Source organism: Orycteropus afer, unplaced genomic scaffold (genome assembly GCF_000298275.1).
Source record: "Orycteropus afer afer isolate SDZICR_OR568_19922 unplaced genomic scaffold, OryAfe1.0 scaffold00070, whole genome shotgun sequence".
Taxonomy (NCBI): Eukaryota; Metazoa; Chordata; class Mammalia; order Tubulidentata; family Orycteropodidae; genus Orycteropus; species Orycteropus afer.
In genome coordinates, this window is record NW_006921657.1 from 8,087,155 (window position 1) to 8,108,359 (window position 21,205).

The window sequence follows — 21,205 nt, forward strand, 5'->3', positions numbered from 1 at the left end:
CTATTAGGAACTGAGCAACATGCAGCCTGAGAAATCTGCTCTTCTTCCAGGCAGTAGAAGAATCCACCTATCGACCCTACTTACTGCTCAACTAATCTTTGTTCTGTTGGTTTGAAAGCATGGACAGGCCTGAGGATGGGAAGCCAGCAAGTGCTGTGTCTGTGAGAGGCTTGCAGCTGGAATTTGAGGAAAAGCTTTGGGATTCCTGGCATGTGGCTGAGCTCTCTGCACCTTCTAGGCCCATCTGAGGGCTAGAGGGGCAGGGAGCTGGTATGAAGGCGAGGGAAGCATTTAATATTCTGAAGTTCAGAGCAAAACAGGGGTAAGCAGGGGTAAGGTCTGTGTTCTAACTCTGACCAAGAGTCCATCCCCAGCTTCTACTCGAGGGGGTAAGCCTCCAGACATGACCCACCCCTGTGCTACCCTCACCCCACAAAACCTGAGCTCCATCCCCACATCTAGCTGCACGTCTAGCTGCCTGTCTAACTGCACGTCTATCTGAGCAAGAAGGAGGAGAAGCAAAGGGATCTGTCACAAATCCTCTTGAGAAGCGTCTCTGAGGGCTGCCCTGACACCCTGGGACTCAAAGCCACACGACTTACGCTTTCTGCTTTCTGGAGGGAACTCCAGGCTCAAAAACCAAACCAAACTCATTGTCATGGAGTTAATTTGGGTTTCAGAGGTGGTAAATCTTTATGGAAATAGATTGGCCCCCTCTTCCTTCTGTGGAGAGGCTGGTGGGTTTGAACCTCCAACCTTCTAGTTAGTAGTCCAATGCCTTAGGCACCGCACCACCAGAGCTTCTTAACTCTGGGCTAAGGTGAGTCCATGGTAGCGGAGGGTGCAGTCAGACAAAACCTCAAGAATTGCAAACTCACATCTACAGGAGAACCTAGCATCAGGCAACAGCTGAATCTGGGGCTAGGTCCCAGATTCAGAAAATTCCAGATGGCAGAGAGAAGGGGACTGGGTATAAGCCTTCCTTTCTAAACCATTTCAGGTTCTGGGCTACACCCTGTAAGGCCCCCGGCTTGTCTAGTTTTTGGCCTCAGGGGAGCTGGGTGGAGGTATTGCTGAGGCCAGGCCTCCAGCTTAGCCCTCCAGGCTCTGCCGGCCCCTCCCAACCCAGTCCACCTTCAGAAACAGTCACTGCCAGGGGCCCCAGAGGGTTTTCATTTTTCTTTGGAAAATTCTTTGGTTACTTTGCATTTATCCCCACAGATCTCCTCCCTAACACACATACACATACATATTCGCTCACAAAACACAAACAATCATAAAACAGACACACACAAGCCCTTTCATACCACTCTGGATTCTCCTCCACCCTTTGTGTATGTGTGCTCTTTGTTAGACCATTCATTCCATGTATTGTGTATAAAAATTATATATGTAGCTTTTGTCCTCTCCACCAAATTGGTCACATACATGTATTTATATTCTAAACACTGTCCGATACAAAACCAAAATCAAACTCACTGCCATCAAGTCGATTTCTACTCGTAGCAACCCCCTATGGGTTTCCTAGGCAGTAAATCTTTACGGGAGTAAATTACCCAGTCTTCCTTCTGTGGAGTGGCTGGTGAGTTTGAACCACCAACCTTCTGGTAGCAGTCAAATGCCTTAGGCACCATGCCACCAGAGCTCCTTAAACACTGTCTGTTGTTGTTGTTGTTGTTGTTATGTGCCATCGAGTCAGGCCGACTCATAGCGACCCCTCCTTGGGTTTCCAAGGCGGTATCACTACGGAAGTAGATTGCCCAACCCACCTTCGGAGGAGTGGCTGGTGGGTTTGAACTGCCAGCCTTCTGCTTACCGGTCAAGTCTGATAGGAGGGTATATTTTAAAGGAGAAGGACTGAATAAGGCAACGCTTTAACCCCAAATGATTCCTCATTGGGTCAATTCAAGGCACCATGGCCTGAGGAATGGGAGGCAGTGGGACCAGGAATGCCAACTCTCTTATGGCTTAAAACATTTGGAAACACCGTGAGTATTTAAAAGATAGAAATTTGTATATATCCAATATGATCCCAATTATACATTCATGAAAGAAAAGTCCAAGGGAAATGGTGGCCATGTATCCCAGTTGCCACATTCTAGGGATTATTCAATTTCTTTATACATTTTCTATACTTCCTGAGTTTTCCATATTGAACCTGTAGTGGAAAGATAAGAAAAACTTTATGAAAAGCCCACTACCATCTTTTTTTTCCTTGAGAGTATGTTAATCAGGACCACATTGCAACGGAGTCCCTGGGAAGTGCAACCAGTTAATATGCTCTACTGCTCACTGAAGGGGTGGCAGTTCAAGTCCACCCAGAGGCACCTGGGAAGAAAGGCCTGCTGATCTACTTCCAAAACGTCAGCCACTGAAATCCTATGGAGCACAGTTCCACTCAGAAGCACATCGGTCAGCGTGCGTCAAAAGGTATGACTTGATGGCAACTATCAAGCAAAAACAAAAAAACCTGCACCTGGTACAAAAACTAAAAGGTGAAAGGGGATACAGTGGGTAGTTGGTCTCCCTTCATCCCTGACCTCAGCCACCAACTCTCCTTCCCATAGGCAATCCCTGTCACCAGTAATCAAAGTCACTTCAAAAGCTCCTAGTGTACTAATCACAGTCCACTGTGGTTCCAGCAGAGTTCTGTCTGTCCCTGGGGTGGGACTGCACTGAGCTTAGTGTCTGCAGTGTCGACCCCAGCCCCGGAGCAGCAGCTGGCCTTTGGTCCTAAGCAAACAGCTGCTCTGTCTGGCCCCCAAGCTTCCCCTGGCCTAAGGCAGAGGACATGGTAGCTCACGGGGAGAAGCCTGGGCAGTCTCTGGATCGGGCCTCTTCAGCTCTGGCTTCCAAAGACACCTCCTAACCCACCCATTCAGCTCAGGCCACACTCCAAAACAAAACAATTAGGGACAACAGCGAAAATTTATTTAGAAAGGGAAACATTAAAGCAAATTACTTTTAAAAACTGACTTATACCACAAGCATCACAACATCCCGGCCAATATTCCAGACCAGCTTCTGCCTCTGCCCATTTCAAACTTCATTTCCCCTCCACTCCCTGCCCGCCACAGGCCCTGCTAATGTCCACACAGGATGAGCCAGCACAGTGGGTGTGGGGATGCTCCCTGGAGCCATTCCTGCACCAGGATGGCCAGCTAAACATTAACCACGATTGGAAGTTGCTGGAACTATGTCAATTAATCTCCTGAAACCCAGTTTCTATCCCAACTCAATGTCCACAAGGCCAAGCCCACCCCTGAGTGTCTGGCAAAGTGGACAGAGAAGTCAGAAGTCTTAACGGATTGAAACTAAACTATGTTATTTGTGCAATTTTTACAAAAAGAAGTGACCAGTGGATGCATTGCTGGGCCTCCTCCTAGGGCCTTGGGGAAACCCTAGGTTTGAGCTTCATCAGCTTCCTGTGGTTGTACCTCTGCTGGGGAGCTTCACTCCTTACCCGAGACTTGCTTCTGCTCTGCTCTGCCTGGCTGACTTTTCTTCCTAATTCCATTGCAGTAGAAATGTCACCTCCTCCAAGAAGCCTCTCCTGATCACCACAATCTAAGATGTTGTTTCAAGCTGCTTCCAAGTTGACCCTCCATTCATAGCAACCCCATGCTCATCAGAAGAAAATGCTGCCTGGTCCTGTGTCATCCCCAGGATCGTTGCCAATCAAACAAACCATTGTGATCCATAGGGTTTTCACTGGTTAGTTTCCGAAGTAGGTTGTTAGGCCTTTCTTCCTACTCTGTCTTAGTCCGGAAGCTCTGCTGAAACCTGTTTGACGCCACAGCAGACAGGTGGCAGCTGCGCATCGAGTGCGTTGTCCAGGAACGAAACCTGAGCTGAGAATCCTACCACTGAACCGAACCACTACGGCCTCCATAACCTAAGTTAGATCCTTGCTGTTTTCTCTCATAGAGCCTTGATCTTTTGCTGCTTTGTGTCTTTCACAATTTGTAGCTATATTTTTGTGCATTTGCTTGTTTGGTGTCTGTCTTTTTGTCAGGCCATCATGTCCTAGAGGAGAGGGCCCCCATCTCTCTTGTCCACCCCTGTGTCTCCAAGGCCTAGCACACAGTAGGCTTCCATCAATAATGTCAAGTGAATAAATACTTTGTGACCTTGTGTTACTTTTCATAGGTCTCAGAGCACATAAAGCACCAGAGTGCTACATGAACTTCTCCTTCATCCCTTGAGCCCCTCAGTAGAAAGGGCTGCCTACCAAGTGCATACGGGGCACAAAGATACCCAAGACCTGCCAGCACAAAGGAGAACCCACACAGGGAGCAGCGACAGGGAGCCATCTCTGGAATATCACACCTTTCACAATGTTTATTAAAAATATGGAAAATATTGTCCCAAACATGAAAACACAAGGGTGGTGGTTTTGGTTTTTGTTTTTTAAAAAAAAGTCATTGAGAAAGACCTAGAAAGTGCAAAAGCAGGCAAGACAGAGATACAGGATGGAACGGGTTAAACCTATCATGTCACACATGAAACACATTACATATAGAAATATTTCTTAGAAATATAGAATTAAACTGGAAAGGAAATTGGCCAAAGGAATAGGAAGGGAGGAGGGAGGAGGAAGGGAGAAGGGGAGGGGGGAGGGAGGAGGGGAGGGAGGAAGGGAAAGAGGAATTTTTAAGATCTCAAAATCTGGCAAAATGAGAAAAGTTACCTACAAGACTGTAATAATACTTAGCCTAGCCAACACTAGCCAGTTGTGTCTGCAGTGTGATCTTTTTTTAAAAAAAAAAATTTATTAGTTTTGTTGTTATGAATACGCACAGCAAAACACACACAAATGCCACTTTTACGTGGACCGCTCAGTGACACGGATGAGGCTCTCCATCAGGTGACCGTTCTCACCTTCCTTTTCTGAGCTGTTCCTCCTCCACTTTTTCTGAGCTGTTCCTCCTCCACTGACAGAAACTCACTGCCCTTCAGGTTCTCATCTAATCTTTCCAGTAGCTGGTGTCACTTTGATCCCATAGAGATAGTTCTTAAATGAATGTAATGCTCAAGCCAGACAGTTTTCACTGGTTAAGCCAAACCACTGTTCGTTCTTTTTAAGAACACTTCAGGTGGCATTTTTGGTTTAAGGTTTAAAGATGATCTTGGGGTACTAGTTTTGGGGGCTTGCGGCATGGTAAATTTGATGATGATGTTTTGTTCCATTGTTTAGGATCACCAAGAGTCAGAGCCGACTGGATGGTCCCTAAGAACAACAACAAAATTTGATGAAGAGAAATTGCAGGCTGAGTCATCAAGACATCAAGCATGAAGTGAGCATGAGATGAGCTGGTTTTAGCTAGGGCACTGGAAAAGACAGGCTGCCCCACACTCACACCACATCACAGAAATGTCTTCTCTTGAGGCTGGTTCTCTCTGGTCACCTGGAAACCACACCCCTGGGGCTGCAGCCCCAGACTGAGGAGCTCTGGCCTGTCACACATTCACAGGGGAGAACCCAGGGTCTGAGGGCTAATATTCCTTGATGTCCCCCAGGTCCATTTCCATGGTGACAAAGACCTTCACACAGTGGAAATCAAGAGGGGAAGCTGGTGGCAGGCCACAGGCCCTCTGAAGCAGCGTGAGGTCTCCCCCTCCTCGGTCTTCCCCTCCTGGGAGGGCCTCCCTGCCAGCCCCTCAGCCCTTTGTCCTTTGTCTCTAGCTGTGTCTGTAAATGCCTCTCCCTGCTGTCTCCTCTCACCAGCCCCCCCGCCCCCCCCCCACAGTGCCACACATGTCTCTCCACCCCCTGATTGATCTATTCAGGGAGAATGGGGGCAAATGGCTCTTTAATTAATTTCCTGCCTTAATTAATTATTGTAATGGCTTTCAACTTGGGGAAAAAGAGAGGCACAATGTGCTTAATATGTTTTTTATGTCGACAAACACATTCTCTACTTGGCAGAGAACGCAGAGGCCTGTTTTGGGTTTTGGAGACTATGGAATGATTTATAAGGGGCATTAACACCAGAGAAAGGCCCCTGCTAAGACTCAGGGTTGGCTTTCTTGGGTGACTTGAGATCTCACCCTCAACCTCATCCTCTCCCCTTTCGCTCCTTCAGTATCCTGTCCCCTTCGTCCAATGCAGCCCCCTCTCCTAACCTACAGTGGTTCTCAGCAACAGCCTCGGCCCCCTTCTTAAGCCCAAGCCTACATCCCTCATTTTCCCCACGGCACCCCTCTTGCTGCCTCTCACCCTCTCCCCAGAGCCATGAGGACTCTCAGGAGAAATGGCTGTTGAGCAGAAGCTGACAAAGTTGACATGTCAGTTGCATGCAGAGAAGCAAGGGGCCTGGCAGGGCAGTGGGCAAAAAAGGTGGGAACCAGGTCTGCTTTGACCTGTATCTCTGTGGCACCCCCTTGGCTGGCCTTTGGGGATACCCACTCTTTCTATAAGAGGGGGAGAAGGTTACCAGGGGAATCTTGGGTAAGCACAATGCTTTCAAGCATCTGTACCCCTTTGGGGTGGGTTTCAAGGTCTGCTGTGAGTGGGGAAAGGCCATTTGGGCAGGAATTTCTGGATAGAAGGAAAGTGATGAAATAAAGTAGAAAAACAGTCCCACAAATCACTCTCCAGTGAGGTGAGAGTCTCCACAGCAACCTGCCCAGGGCTGAGAACCCCAGAGGCTAGAGATGCATTGTCACCATGGAAACCACATCCCGGAAACCCACTGGTATTGGTCCGTTTGCCTTTGGAGATGAAGTGTTGGGGGTGGGCCTGGAGCTGCAAGGTCCTTCTGGGGACCTAGGGCCAAGGGAGAGTGAGCAGAGAAATAAGGGAAGAGAGAAAAGGAGGAAGGGTGGGGAAGAAGAGGAGGAGAAAGGAAGGAAGGACAGAGGGGAGAAAGAAAGAAGGAAAGAAGACAGGCAGAAAGGACAGTTGCAGGAGCCTGACATCTCCCTCAGGGCTGGAATCCTGGAGTCCTCCGCACCTTTCCCAGCTGAGGCCAAAGCGTCCTGTTCACTGAGTGTGGGAACGTGCTTCCTTGAGGTGAAGAGCCCTGAGCTGGAGCCCCAGACCAGTCTTACTTCAGTAAGCACAGAGGCACCCATTTGTCCTTGTTTACTGTCAATCATCACACCATTGTTACCATTTCTTCAAGATGAGAAAGTGGAGTACTTCCTCTGGTGTCCCCTCACTGACACAGGAAACACTCTCCAAAGGACCTGAGGAACTAGAGGAATCTGGTTTGGCACCTCGTGTCCCTCTCCTGTCCCAAGGAGCACAAGCACAAGGGTGCCACAGGGAGGGTGATTGGAAATGGCCCCAAAGCCGGCTTCACGCCCTAATTACTCTCAACTCTGTCTGCAGTTCCCTTCCTCTGGGAGGAAGCAGCCACTGGGTGCCTGGCACCACCTGCTGGTGGCCACTGGAAACAAGGTGCTCCAGAATCAGCTGGTCCCAGTGCATCCTCCATGAAGAGCCCCAGGAGCCTTCTTCAGACCAGGTGCCAAGCTAGGCCCCTCCTTCAAACCCCCCTCAGATGGCCTATTGGCCCTGACCCTGATCAGCTGTGACCAGGGCAGGCTATTCCCTCTCACAGAGCTTCAGTGTCCCACGCGTGAGACAAAGGTTTAGGCTAAACCTCAGGGCTTTGGATGGCTTGGACTGTCCCTGATTCCTTGACTCGGCAACAGCTTCATTCCTACTGAGAGTATTCCATTGAGTCTAAGGAGAACCCTCCCCCAGGGTCTCTCAGTGGGCTCATGGGTTGGGGACTCACTAAGACCCACATGGTTCAAGGGTAGCTCAGCCCAGAAGGGCATCAGGTGGGTCTCAAGAGAGCAGCAGAAGCTGAAGCAACCAGCACACACAGCACTCGCTGCAGACATGCCCCCACCAGCAGAGCCCACCTGCCTGCCCCTTTCCTCTGAAAGAGCCCCTGGAACGATAAGGGCCCTAGAAGCAGGTGGGGGAGAGGGATCGCTAGAGACCCCATCTTCTCCCAATCTCTTGGCACCCCCTGTCCCATAGACACAGAGGTTCCTCCTTATTCTCGAGGTGAGATGTCACTTGGGGCACAGTGCTGAGCATGTGTGACTGCGCCTATACCTGCTGAGCTGTTGGCTGGCAATCAGGAGAACCAGGGCTGCAGGGAGGGAGCATCACGGCATCCCTGCTGGCCTGGAAAGGTAGGAGGTAAGTGCCTGGGCTTTGGAATCGTGAGGCCCAAGTTCAAGCCAGCTTCCCCATTTAGTAGTTCCATGACCTTGTACCATTTTCCTACTCGCTAACTGGGATGGAGACAGTATTCACCTCATAGGGCTGTAGTAAGGATTGAGATTATGTGTGTAAAAGCCCTTAGCACAGTGCCCATAGCAGTACTCATCATCACAGACATGTTTCAAAAGCCTCCAGATTTGGGCCAGGCCGGCCTTGACTGATATAGCATCAAGAACATGTATAAAGTAACCTCAAGTGTTCCTCCCATCTATAACTACTCACAAGCACCTACTATGTGCCAAATACTGTGCTGGGCAGCAGACCTACTGCAACAAAGACAGACACAATCCTAGACTTCATGGAGTTTCTAGTCTGGTAGGAGGCAAGAGTGGTGAACAGACATCAAACAAATAATGACATAAAGACTTGATTACTTTCCATTTTGAAGGGGGAGCAAAGGTGTGAAGGGAGCATGTACCTGGGGAGATGGCCTGGCCTGGGCAATTAGGGAAGATTAATATTTGCCTCTTCCTCCTTCCTGCTTACTGGAATGAAGAAATGATAGCTGGAGCTTAGCAGCCATCTTGGGCCATGAGGCACAGCTGCTGGATAGGTGGAGCATGGTCCCTGATGACTTTGTGAAGGTACCCAATGCCCCTCTGTTATGCTACTCCTGACTTCTTTTATGTGTGAGAAAATTACTTTTATATTGTCCAAAACAGTGGTATTTTAGTTTTTCTGTCCTTGTCCTCAAAATGCCCTGACTGGAGTTAGTAATGAATATGTTTCCTCTTCATTAGACTGTAAGATCCTTGGGAGTAGATGGAGTGCAGTGCAAGCCAAGATCTTCCCTCATATGAACAAGTCTCAGTAGCTCTTCATTGAATTACTTGAATTGCATAGGTAAGAGTTGACAGGAGACAGAAGCTGATTGTAAATCGGGGACAAAAAGCTTGAACTATTTTAAGGAATGTCTAGGGATAGAGCTGGGCAAATTGGATGCAAAGGACCTCTTTCAAGCGCTGAAGAGCAAAGATGTCTCCTTGAGGACTAAGGTGTGCCTGACACAAGCCATGGTATTTTCATTTGCCTCATATGCATGTGAGAGCTGGACAATGAATAAGGAAGACTGAAGAAGTTGATGCTTTTGAGTTGTGGTGCTGACGAAGAATGCTGAAAGTACCATGGACTGCTAAAAGATCTAACAAATCTGTCCTGGAGGAAGTGCAACTGGAATGCTCCTTGGAAGCGAGAATGGCCAGACTTCGTCTCACCTACTTTGGTCATGTTGTCAGAAGGGACCATTCCCTAGAGAAGGATGTCATGCTTGGTAAGGTGGAGGGCCAATGAAAGAGGAGAAGGTCCTCAACGAGATGGATTGACACAATGGCTGCAGTGATGGGCTCAAGGATAGCAAGGATCGTGGAGCTGACACGGGACCGGGCAGTGTTTCATTCTGCTGTGCATAGGGCTGCAATGAGTAGGAAATGACTCGATGGCACTTAACAACAACAGGGATAGAGCTAAAGGAGGAAAGAACAGAGAAATTCAGCAGCCAGGGACAAGAGCTGGCAGAACAGGAGCTGAAGGGACTGAGCCCAGAGAGAGAACTGACCCCAAAAATAAAGGCGTTAGAGAGCTCTTTGGGAACAGCATCATCTGACCATGACCTTGGGAACAATGTCAAGGTAAGACCTGAGACACAGGGAGCAAAGGGGCTTGGTCTAAATCCTGCTCTGCCTCTTACTAGTTGGGTAACTTCAGGTAAGTTGCCTGCTCTCTCAGTTTACCTATAAAACAAATGGAATAAAATGCATAAAATCTTGCACGTATTGTCTGGCACACGATAGACACCCACTAATTATAATAATGTACTGGGTGCTGTGGTAGACAGACTCTGAAGTGTCCCCTGCTTGATCCCACCTCCTGTGTTCACAATCTCATACAATCCTCTCTCCCTGAGTATGGACAGGACCTAGTTCTTGCTTCTAACCAACAGATGATGGCAACATTGATGGGATGTCACTGTCATGATGACATTATGTTATAGAAGATGTCAGCTTGCTAGCAGGCATGCTCTCTTTCTCTCCTTAGTGCTGGCTTTGAGGAGACAAGCGGCCATGAGTCCCACAGCCCGAAGGAACTGAATTCTGCCAGCAACCTGAGAGAGCTTGAAAGTGGCCCCTTCCCAGGTGAGCATCCAGATGAGAACCCAGCCCTAGCTCTCCTTGTTCTCACCTTGTTCAGCCTTGCTGAGAACTTGGCCAAGCTGAGCCCAGAAACTGCAAGACAAGAAACATGTGCTGCTTTAAGCCATGATGTTATTGGCAATTTGTTGCACAGCCTAGGAAACAAATAAAGGTGCTATGTCAAGAATATTTTATGCCTGCTTCAAGAATGTATCATTTCACTTCTGTCCGCACATCAACCCTAAGAGGAAGCAAAATTACCTCCCTTTTAAAGAGGGAGGGAGCTCTGGTTTCATAGTGTCTAACCCACCAACCTGTCCTCAGAAGGAAGGTTGGGCAATCTACTTCTGTAGTGATACTGCATCTGGCCTCCCATGTGAGGGCTGCTGCTTCATGTAAGAGAGACACAGGGATGCAGGCAGATGTCACAGGGCCCAGGGCTACATTTATACTCTTGACCCAGGTCCGTCCATCCTTCTCATGCATGGGACCGGGAGGGTGGGGGGAACTGCCTGCACTTACAATTTAAGAATAAAGCCTTGAGTGCTCAGCTGACATTTGCCCCAACTCCACCAGAAGTAACCAGGACCAACCTGGCCAGACAGGAAGGTGAACTCTGCTTTCTCCCTTTACTTGTACCACAATTCACTCAACAATCTCTAAGCTTTGACTAAGAGCCAGGTCCTATCAGTCTATCAGGACTGGGGGAGGAAACAAGGACCAAGTACCACCCCTGAGTACCACCATCCTCAGAAGGATGCTTGAGAAGACAGATGTGAAACACATAATCCCAAGGGAGGAAGCAGCCTCCTGTCTGGAGGAAGATGCTCACGGCTTGGCTCAGGAAGTGAAACCCACACCTGCATGTTTCAAAGCTGCCCAGGTGAGCTGGCCGGGCTTGAGAACCACATCAGAGGAGAAAGCGGCATCTGGTCCAGGGCCCCTGTGGCTATGTTTTCCCTTCCCTCACTGACAGCATCCAGCTTTTAGTGACTTCATCAGGTTGTTGTTGGTAGGTGCCGTGGAGTTGGCTCCAACTCATAGTGACCCTGTGCACAACAGAACCAAACACTGCCTGGTCCTGCACCAGCCTAACAATACTTGTTATACCTGAGCCCATCATTGCAGCCACTGTGTCAATCCATCTTGTTGAGGGCCTTCTCCTTTTACCATGACCCTCCACTTTACCAAGCACTTTACCAAGTACCAGGGAATGGTATCTTCTGAGAACATGACTAAAGCTGTTGTTGTTCTTATGTGCTGTCGAGTGGGACCCGACTCATAGCGACCCCTCCTTGGGTTTCCGAGGCAGTATCACTATGGAAGTAGATTGCCCCATCTTCCTTCTGAGGAGTGGCTGGTGGGTTTGAACCACCAGCCTTCTGGTTAGCAGTCAACTGCCTTAGGCACTACGCTACCAGAGCTCCCCATGACTAAAGTAGGTCAGGCAAAGTCTGGACATTCTCACTTCCAAGAAGCATTCCAGCTGTACCTCTTGCAGGACTTCATCAGAAAAAGGCAGGTTTTCAGGATTAGGTGAGCTCAAAGCTGCAGAAGCAGCCCCTCCTGTAGGCTGAAGAGGGTTCTGGAACATGCCATTGCCTAAGAGAGTAAGTAGCCATAGTGGACATATATTTACTACTTTTTTCTCAAGGAATTTCAGAAGCAAATTGCCTTTTAAATGTTCTTGAATTAGAGTAACGATTCTCATCAGTGAGCACTGCAGAAAGTAACAGATCACAAAAGACTACACCTTTTATTTGGACCTCACAACCACCCCAGACGGTCCAACATCCCCATTTCACAGATGAGGAAACTGCGGCACAATGAGTAACTTTCCCAAAGGCCCACAACAGGCTACAGAGAGATCTGTCTGATCCCTTACTCCTTGTCATCTATGAAAAAGACAAGCACTAAACAATGGACAGACACTATGTCACAAATGCCACGTTTCTCAAGGAGACCATTCAGCATTGTGCTGTGACTGAAGACAGGCAAATGTGAAAGGTGTGGATGGGTGCTATGCTGGCCAGGGCTCTGCCCTATACACAGCTTCTCCCCATCTACAAAGAGCACAAGCTTAGAAAATGACCCCCTCCCACTGGGGTCCCCTCGTGTGATCATCTCTAGACTAGACAATAACTGAGTCTAAAACTTCTCATTCTATCTTCTAGACTGAAAGCTTGGATACAGGAAAGCCTAGTTCAAGACTGGGCCCGAGTGACCCTAGTGGCAGATCCTCTCCATGGGATCCCACATTCACCCTCTCCCTCCCCCAACCCTAGGGCCCCCAGATTGTTAGCCTGAGGTTGGAGTGTTTACTTGGGCCCATTTGAGTTCAACCACTGCATCTGCCACCCACACGTGCAATCACATATAGGTGACTTTAAGCTCTCTGAGACCCAAGTTCACCATCTGTGAAAAGGAGAAGACACCTATTTTTCTTTGTTTGGGGGAAAATGAAATGAGGCTTATGAACACCTCTGGGGGCATAGTGCCTAAGGCATTTGACTGCTAACCAGAAGGCTGGCAGTTCAACTCCACCAGCCACTCCTCAGAAAGAAGGCTGAGCAATCTACTTCCACAGTGATATCACCTCAGAAACCCAAGGAAGGGTTGCTCTGAGTCGGATCCGACTCGATGGCAGTGGGTTTTAGCATAGGGCTCAGCCCAGGACTAGACTATAAAACAAGAGGAATGGCAATGGATTTCTGCCCACTCTCCACCAGAAACTCGAATTTTGCTATCATTGAAATACAAGGTTATCTCAAGCCGGGACTATTTGTGATGAGCACTCACCTAAGGCAGGAGGGAGGATGATTTCAGAGGGACTACTTTGTGGACAGAATTCATGCTCCCACCTAGATGTTCCACCAGGTGGCGCCATGGGGCAGCTTTGGAGGACCCATCAGTTCAACAGTCTTGTCTGTTTTTGGTGCAGGACGTTGACATACAGGAAGATTATGGAACGTGCTCAATGTCACTGTTAACAGGATGAAGCTGAGAATTTGAGCCCAGTTAGCCTCCAGCAGGGTCCCAAGCAGTGAATGACACCAGAAGGACTGGAGCTGGTGACTTTGACCATGATGTAGTCCAGCCCTCCTGACCCCAGCCCAGTGCCCCACCTGCCCCGGCTCACAGAGCCAGCTGCCCTAATGGCTCAGGCCTCATTTTGAGCAGCTGCAACTTACTTCTCCCAAGCTCTGAGCCCCTGAAGCCATCTGGTTTCTGAGCTTTCCCCTATGCCCAAACCAGAGGGTTTGACACACAGAGACCACCTCTGCAATTCCATGAGGCCCTCACTCTGCTTCCTGGACTTCCTCTTGCTGCAGTTTTGGGCCCCAGCCACAGCACAAGGAGGGGTGTGCTTGCTTCTCCCACCGTTGTCCCCTGGTAGATGGCTGCCAGCTTTCCTGTCTAATTTGTCAGCAGAGTCCTCTGCCGCCGCCACCTGCCTCTGCCACCACCACTCTCTTTTGGGGGCCCTTTGCAAGGTAATCAGACTTCTCTGCTTGTCGGTTTACAATGAAAATGTCATCTGTTCCAGAAGGCAGGGAAGAGGGTCGCACCCCCACTCTGAGTTGCAGCCAGAGCATTCACAGCCCAGAGCTGGGGAGCTAGTGAGGCCACCCAGTGGGCAGCTGCAGTCAAACCATCCTCACACTACCTCTGCGCCTACTGTCCTCACAGAGCTGATGGGATACAGACAGGCAATGGGTCCCAGTGTGTAACAAGGACTATTCCAGCTCCATCCCTCCCCTTACCACACACACACACACACACACAATGACCTTGGTGACTCCTTTCATCTCTCTGGCCCTCTGCATCCTCTGCACAGTCAGGGCGACACTAACACCCCCCCCCCATCCCCAAATACACTTTGGCTACATCAGAATCATGTGGAGAGCTCCTAGTTACCCTTCAGTCTGGAACTCACTCCTGTGGTTTCCAGCCAAACATAGACGGGTATGTAGGGTGAACATTTACATCAGGTAGATACACTCCTTGGAGCAATCAGTTGTGGGAGAACAGAACAGCAGTGTTTGTACAGGGAGACAGCCTGGGGGGTTAGTGGAAGTGCATGGGGGGGAAGGACACAGGGAAGATGTAATTACAGGAGGAAGTGGGAAGAGAGCTGTTACACTGTAAGGAATTGCAGTTAATGTCACGAGACAAAATGTGTATGAACTGCTGTATGGAAAAGAAATTTGTTCTGTAAATTTTCACCCAAGTCACAATAAAAATGAAAAAAAATAAAAAAAAAAAAAGAGTGTGGTCTTTAATTTGAATTCTAGCTCCACTTCCAGCTTGCTCTGGGTCCTAGGGCAAGTTATAACACCTCTACAGTGTCCTCAACAGTAAAATAAAAATGATAGTGATCCTAGTCATAAGTTTCAAACTAGCTGGTGCTGTGTGCTATCGAGACAATTTTGACTCATAGTGACCCTATAGGACAGAGTAGAACTGTACCATAGAATATGCTAGGCTGTAACCTTTACAAGAGCAGATTGCCAGGTAGTGTCTAAGGCACTGATGGTTAACCAGAAGGCTGGTGGTTCAAACTCACCAGCCATTCCTCAGAAGGAAGGTTGGGCAATCTACTTCCATAGTGATACCGCCTCAGAAACCCAAAGAGGGGTCGCTATGAGTCGAAATCTACTCATCGGTGGTTTATTTTTTGTTTTTCTCTCCCATAGAACCGCTGGTGGGTTTGAACCACTAAACCTTTAGGTTAGCAGTTGAAAGTTTTAACCATTGCACTACCAGGACTCTTCCAGTTTCAAACCAGTGATGACTGAATGACAGATGTAAAGTGCCAAAGAAGAACTGATGCCTTTGAATTATGATGTTGGCAAAGAATATTAAACATACCATGGACTGCCGGAAGAACAAACAAATCTATCTTGGAAGTACAGTTGGAAGGCTCCTTAGAAGCGAGAATGGTGACATTTTGTCTCATGTACTTGGGACGTGTTGTCAGGAGGGTCCAGTCTCTGGGGAATGACATCATTCTTGGTAGAGGGTCACTGAAAGAGGAAGACCCTCAACAAGATGTATTCACACAGTGGCTGCAACAATGGGCGTAAGCATAGCAATGATTGTGAGGGTGGCACGGGGCTGGGAAGTGTTCTGTTCTGTTGCACACAGGGTCGCTATGACTCTGACTCGACGGCACCTAACAACAACAAAGTGCCAAGCACCCAGCAAGCTTTCAAATAAACATTGTTGGTTCTGACACATGAGCCCTGCAATGAAGCGTTTGAAAGGAGTAGAGGGAAGCGGCTTCATTTCTTCAGCTGCACAGGGAGCCCAGCCCTGCCCCACCCAGCAGGTCATCAGTGCCTGGGATGGTTTAGCCACTCTGGGCCATGCACCGGAACTATGGTCCAAGGCTCCATGTCCACAGAGGAGACTCCTCGGCCTCCTCCCATGCACTGTGCTCACTCTCTCCTCACCATGCCTGACAAGGTTTGCAAGATAGGCAGGACCCAGATCACCACTCCTGCTTGAAAAATCCACTGCCAATGAGTCGATTCTGACTCATAGCAACCCAAAAGGACAGAGTAGAACTGCCTTGTTTACAGAAGCAGACTGCCTCATCTTTCTCCTGCAAAGCAGCTGGTGGGTCCCAAACTCCAACTTTTTGATTAGCAGCTGAATCCTTTAACCACTGTGCCACCAGAGCTCCTTTATCCTTGCTTAAAGATGAGGAAATCAAGAGATCACAGTCAAGAGATCCAGGACTAACCAAGGTCATGGTCCGTGAAGGGCAGAGCAGGGTCTGCAAACAGGCACCCTTGATGCTGATGGGGTTGTGGGGATCTCTCCTCTCTCACCTTCAAGATCACACATGGGAGGATGCAGAAGTCTGACAACCACCCAGGACGTCCCCCTTCAGGGTCACAGAGCTGGACAGTCCTGTCAAGGAGCCCACCTCCAGCCCATGCCACAAAACCGGGTCCTGGTCCTGATTTTCCTCCCAGGGAGGAGGTAGCCATGAGAAGGCTCCTTGGGGAACTGGCAAAGCTGGAGCAGCTATGGTGCCTGATCTTGGTTTCTTGTCTGGGGAGATAGAAATGTGGCCCCTACCCTAGGGCTGGCTGGAGGGTGGGGAGAGGTGGAGCTTACAGAGCAGAGGGCCCAGGAGGGTGGCAGGTCCCTGGAGATCAGGGTGGGGGCACACCTGAGTCAACTCAGTAGCATCTCAGGCACCAGGTAGAGAGTCAAAATGCCACCCCCGTCGTGGGGTCCATCCTCACAGAGGCAATAAGGGCCCATGAGCTCCAGGCGGGTGGCTCACCTGGGTGGGGGTAGGGCAGCCTTCTCAGGCAGCCAGGCCACAGATGTCATTTGACAAGGAAGCACAGGCTTGGAGGATTAGCCCTGGAAATTAGCAGAAACCACCCCTGAATCTGCCTTCGTGGGGGAATTCCAACCAGCAAAGGTGACCCAGCCGGGGGGGGGGGGGGTCCTGTCATGCAGAGTGGGAAGAGGGTGCCAGGAGGAAGGCCCACCCCCTTAAATGAGCCTCTGACTCAAGGCCTCAGGCGTCACTCAGAGACCCACTAGGGTCTGTAGGTCCGGCCACCCAGAGCACCCAGCCCTCACGGAACACACCTACACGTGACTTCTCAGTCAGTGCCTATGAGAGCCTTGCAGAAGGTCATTCAAACAAGAGGCAGCAACGAGGCCCTACACCCACTTGCAGCCCCCCAAAGTGCACAACTCTCGGGTGCCTGCCCCTCCACCAGGCTGCTCTGCCTGTGGGGCAGGCCGTCTCTGTGCGGGCAGGCCAGCAGCCTTTCAGACCTAGATTTCTAGAAGTGAGGCCCAGAGCCCGAGAGGCACTGCAAGGTGAGTGGCTAAAGAAGGGCCAAGTGGATGGGCCCCAATTCAACCAGAGCGAGCTCTGCTGGGTCTGTGAAGTGTGTCTTGGAGCTCAGTCAACAAACGAGACAAGAAACGACCCTTCTAACAACTTGCTTTGGGCTGGCTAACCAAGCCTCTGCAGAGGCTGCCTAGGTCCAGCTGCCCTCAGGGCTCCTCCCCCTCCACACCCCCAGCCATGAACCCGGGCTTCTCTCCTTTTTTGTTCTTCCTTCTCCAAAGCTCATGGTCTCTACCCTTCCTTTGCAAAAGGCTCAGGCTTTGGAAACGGAAAAACGAACTCTAGAAAGATACAATTCTCAGCCCCAAAATTTGTGAAGTCGGATTCACATCCCCTAAAAGTACTTTATATAAAAACCAAACTCATTGCCATTGAGTGGGATCCGACTCATAGTGACCCCTCCTTGGGTTTCCGAGGCAGTATCACTATGGAAGTAGATTGCCCAACCTTCCTTCCATGGAGCAGCTGGTGGGTTTGAACTGCCAGCCTTCTGGTTAGCAGTCAAATGCCTTAGGCACTACGCCACCAGAGCTCCCAGTACTTTATATATAGGGCGTCTATTTAAGGTGGTGCAAAAAATATATGTGCAAACGTAAGCAAAAGGCTGGAGATTTTAATCATCCAGAGACACCTAGTGATAACCAGCCATGAAAGGCCTGCGCGGCAGAGCTCTGCTCTGACACACACCAGGCCGCTGCGAGAAGGAATCGACTGTATCGCAGCTGGCTACTTAACATGTATTTCTTCAGACAGAAAGTCCCACGGCTTTGAAAGGGCAAAAAGAAAGGGGAAACCAGCCCTAGAGAGGCAAGCTGAGGAGAGGACACCGTACAGAAAGGAGGCCCTTCCCTCATGACTGAGCGGGCTACAGCTGCGGGAGCTTGGTAGCTGGGGAAGCCGACAGCCACAGAGGCCAGGGCAAAGGGACCTGCCACAGAAGCAGCCGGGGGCACCACCTAAGGCGGGCACCAGCTGCCCCTTGCCCAAGCCCAGGAGGAGCTGCTGGGAGCCAGACCTTCCCTTCCCCATCTGCGACACAGGAAAGATCCAGTGCCCTCTTCTCTATATGCCCATCACAAAGCAACATGTATCCATCCACTGCCAGGAAATACACAGAAAACATTTGGAGAAAGGGGCCTGTCTGGCTTGGATGCCACAAAGCTCCTCTAGCCCCAAGGGCAGCAGAAGGTCATGTCTGTGGTAGTGTGTGTGTGGGGGGTGTCTCAGGAGGGATGGAATCATCTCAACCCCTCCCCTCCTCTTCCCAGCATCCCACAGTGGTTTGCCCCCAGCCCGGGACTTTGAAAAGCACCTCTAAAACCTGCTTTGCTCCTCCGACCAACCAAACCCAGAAACACCCTGAGAAGACAGTGAGAAATCACGTTCCCGGAGGTCAGCCAGTCTTTCTCTGACCTGTAACCCGCAGCCCACCATGGGTCCTGAGCCCTTGGCTGCCCGGTGCCTCCATCCACCCTGAGCAGGGCCAACAGCTCTGGGGATCACTGGCCAAAATTGGTGAAAAGCAGGGCCCCTTCCCCTACCCCCTGCTTTGAGCTCCACCACCTCACAGGCTCTGCTGAGCAGTCAGCACTGAGGCCCTGCTTTCTGAGGAAAGCGAGCAGTGACTACAGGTGACGAGGGCCTCTGGGAAGCTGAGCTGTCTCTGGGCAAAGCCTCTGGGGAGGAAGACCTCAGATCCTGCCCCCAGCTGTCCCATCCCCACAGACTCCCCCGGTCATTCCGGCCAGAGGACCCTTCCTCCCAAGGCTGATCTTCAAGTTCAGCATCTCAGAATGAGCCTAGCAGTTATCCGAGCATCAGGCATGGGGCCCAAGATCTAGCTTTACCAGGACCCCGTCCCAGATCCCAAACTCTACTGAGGAAAGCTTAGAAACCACCCTGTACAGTGTGTTCCCCAAACCCAATCCCTCCCCCACCACCTTCCAGAGCTGCATGCCAGCTATGCTATTACTTACCAATTCCTTTACAGAGACTCATTTTGGCTTCAATTTCTTTATTGAAAACATCACAATAAACAGAATGCTAGTACCAGTACTTGGCGCAAATAAAAAGTTGTTGTTACGTGCTGTCGAGTTGGACCCGACTGATAGCAACCCCTCCTTGGGTTTCTGAGGCGGTATCACTACAGAAATAGATTGCTCAACCTTCCTTCTAAGGAGTGGCTGGTGGGTTTGAACCGCCAGCCTCTGGTTAGCAGTCAAGTGCCTCAGGCATTATGCTACCAGAGCTCCCAAATCAAAAATAGCCAATAAAAATATACAATTAAAACAAAACAGTGTTATAAAAGTCTGGAAACTTTGCCCACCTGCCCTAAGTCCAAGGCCTGCCCCCTAGTAAATGGGGGAGTCAGCATGTGTTCCAGAACATGTTGGCACCAACTGAGGCTTTCTTCTTGGCATAAAAAGACTGAAAGAAAATTGGAAAGGGAATCCCTATCTTATTGATTTTGTGCCACTTAATGCAGGCCACCCAAAAACATCTCCAGGGGCCCAGAGTTATCACCTGGATGCCAGATCAGAGTTTCCCTCCGTCTCACACTTAGCACAAGGTGAAAACACATGCCCATGGCACCTCCTCTGATCACACCTTCAAGGCACCACTAGGTCCCCCACGCGCCTGCTCTCACACACATCCCACTGGCCCCCTGGAGGTCACCGCTGACTCAAGTGGGACACCAGGTAGACGAGGCCCACCAGCAAGAGCCCACGAACGCCAAGCATCATGAGCAGGAAGAGGAGCAGGATGGAGGTCACCGGTTCCACGGCGTGGTTGCCCAGATGCCACTGGGGGAAGCCCATGTTCACCAGCTGCCGGTTGAGGTCATTGAACGGGGACTGAGCAGCACCCAGCCTGGCCCCTGCCTGCTGCTGGCGGGGGCCAGGACCCCCCAGGGGAGCACCATGGCCCCTGTTGAGAAAGCTCTGGAAGTTAGAGACAGAGAGAGATGAATGTATGCAGAGAAAGCTGTACTGGAGTTAAGGTGCCAGCTAGGAGGGAACTTGTACTGGAATGGGCAGACAGTCCCCTACAGCACCCAGGGTCACTTCCTGCTTTCTCAGCAAGCGCTGACACCACCCCAGGAACCCCAGCAAGTGAGCTACAGGCTATGCTGGCTTGTATTCTCCACGTCATGCCCAGGGAGAAGGTCCCTGGAGAGAGAAGAGAGGAAGGGGATGAGGCGAGTTGGAGTACAAGGCACAGCCCTTGGACAAGCATTTTTAACACTTATCACTCCTTCCTTCAAAATAACTTTGTGGCAGTCATGGGCTCCTCTCCACTTACTCTCTAGTCTTTTCTCATCCAGAGGACTCACAGAGGAATGTGTGGTGCCAGTGGGATTTACTAATCAGGTTAAAGGAGAGAGAGTTCTTGGCTTAGAAGTCTGGGGAGGCTGCCTGGAGGAGGGTGAACTGGGGAGGCAGGGGCTAGGCAATAAATCCATTGGGTTTGCCCCAAGTCTTCACCCTCTATACTCCCCAGCCTGGCTCCCTGCAGAGGGCTTCAGGCTAGAGAAGGTTAATACCAGCAGGAAAGACTTGTGGAGCTGAGCAGTAACCGGCAGACAGGAAAGGAGTAGGCAGCTGACCCCTACCTGGCGAGGTGTGCTACTACGTGGCTGGGTGGTGGTCCTCACACGGGGGTCATCATCCTGCACAATTTCTCCATTAGCCAAAATCCGTACCATCCTCCAATGAGCTCTGGGTTCCTGATGGGCTACACCTGCAATAGAGACCAGGGTGAGGGGCTAACAGAAGCCAAGTGGCCCAGATGCCCCCGCCACCCATGGCCCTTAACTCTTAGTGATGTGGGGGTGATCAGGATCGTGAGGCTTCACAGATGATTTTTCCCCAGACCTCAAAATGCCTGAAGGAAGCAATTAAGCAGTGATAAAGAGATGTCTGCTGTGAGTGGGACAAA

At 50.2% G+C, this 21,205-nt stretch overlaps 1 protein-coding gene across 1 annotated transcript; it reads right to left on the reverse strand.

The window, feature by feature from the left end:
- Window positions 1-19,938: 19,938 nt before the first annotated feature.
- Window positions 19,939-20,972, reverse strand: FAM241B (family with sequence similarity 241 member B). The gene is made up of 2 exons (XM_007940664.1): window positions 20,880-20,972; window positions 19,939-20,208 (listed from the first exon to the last, which is right to left on the reverse strand). The coding sequence occupies exons 1-2, from the start codon at window positions 20,970-20,972 to the stop codon at window positions 19,939-19,941; spliced, it is 363 nt and encodes a 120-aa protein (XP_007938855.1).
- Between the last annotated feature and the right edge of the window lie 233 nt (window positions 20,973-21,205).

Bases quoted from the DNA above. Each gene is read 5' to 3' on its own strand.
- FAM241B (XM_007940664.1), bottom strand. From the start codon at position 20,972: ATGGTACGGATTTTGGCTAATGGAGAAATTGTGCAGGATGATGACCCC. The intron at 20,209-20,879 runs GTAGGGGTCAGC...TCTAACTTCCAG, and splicing joins GTAGTAGCACACCTCGCCAG to AGCTTTCTCAACAGGGGCCA.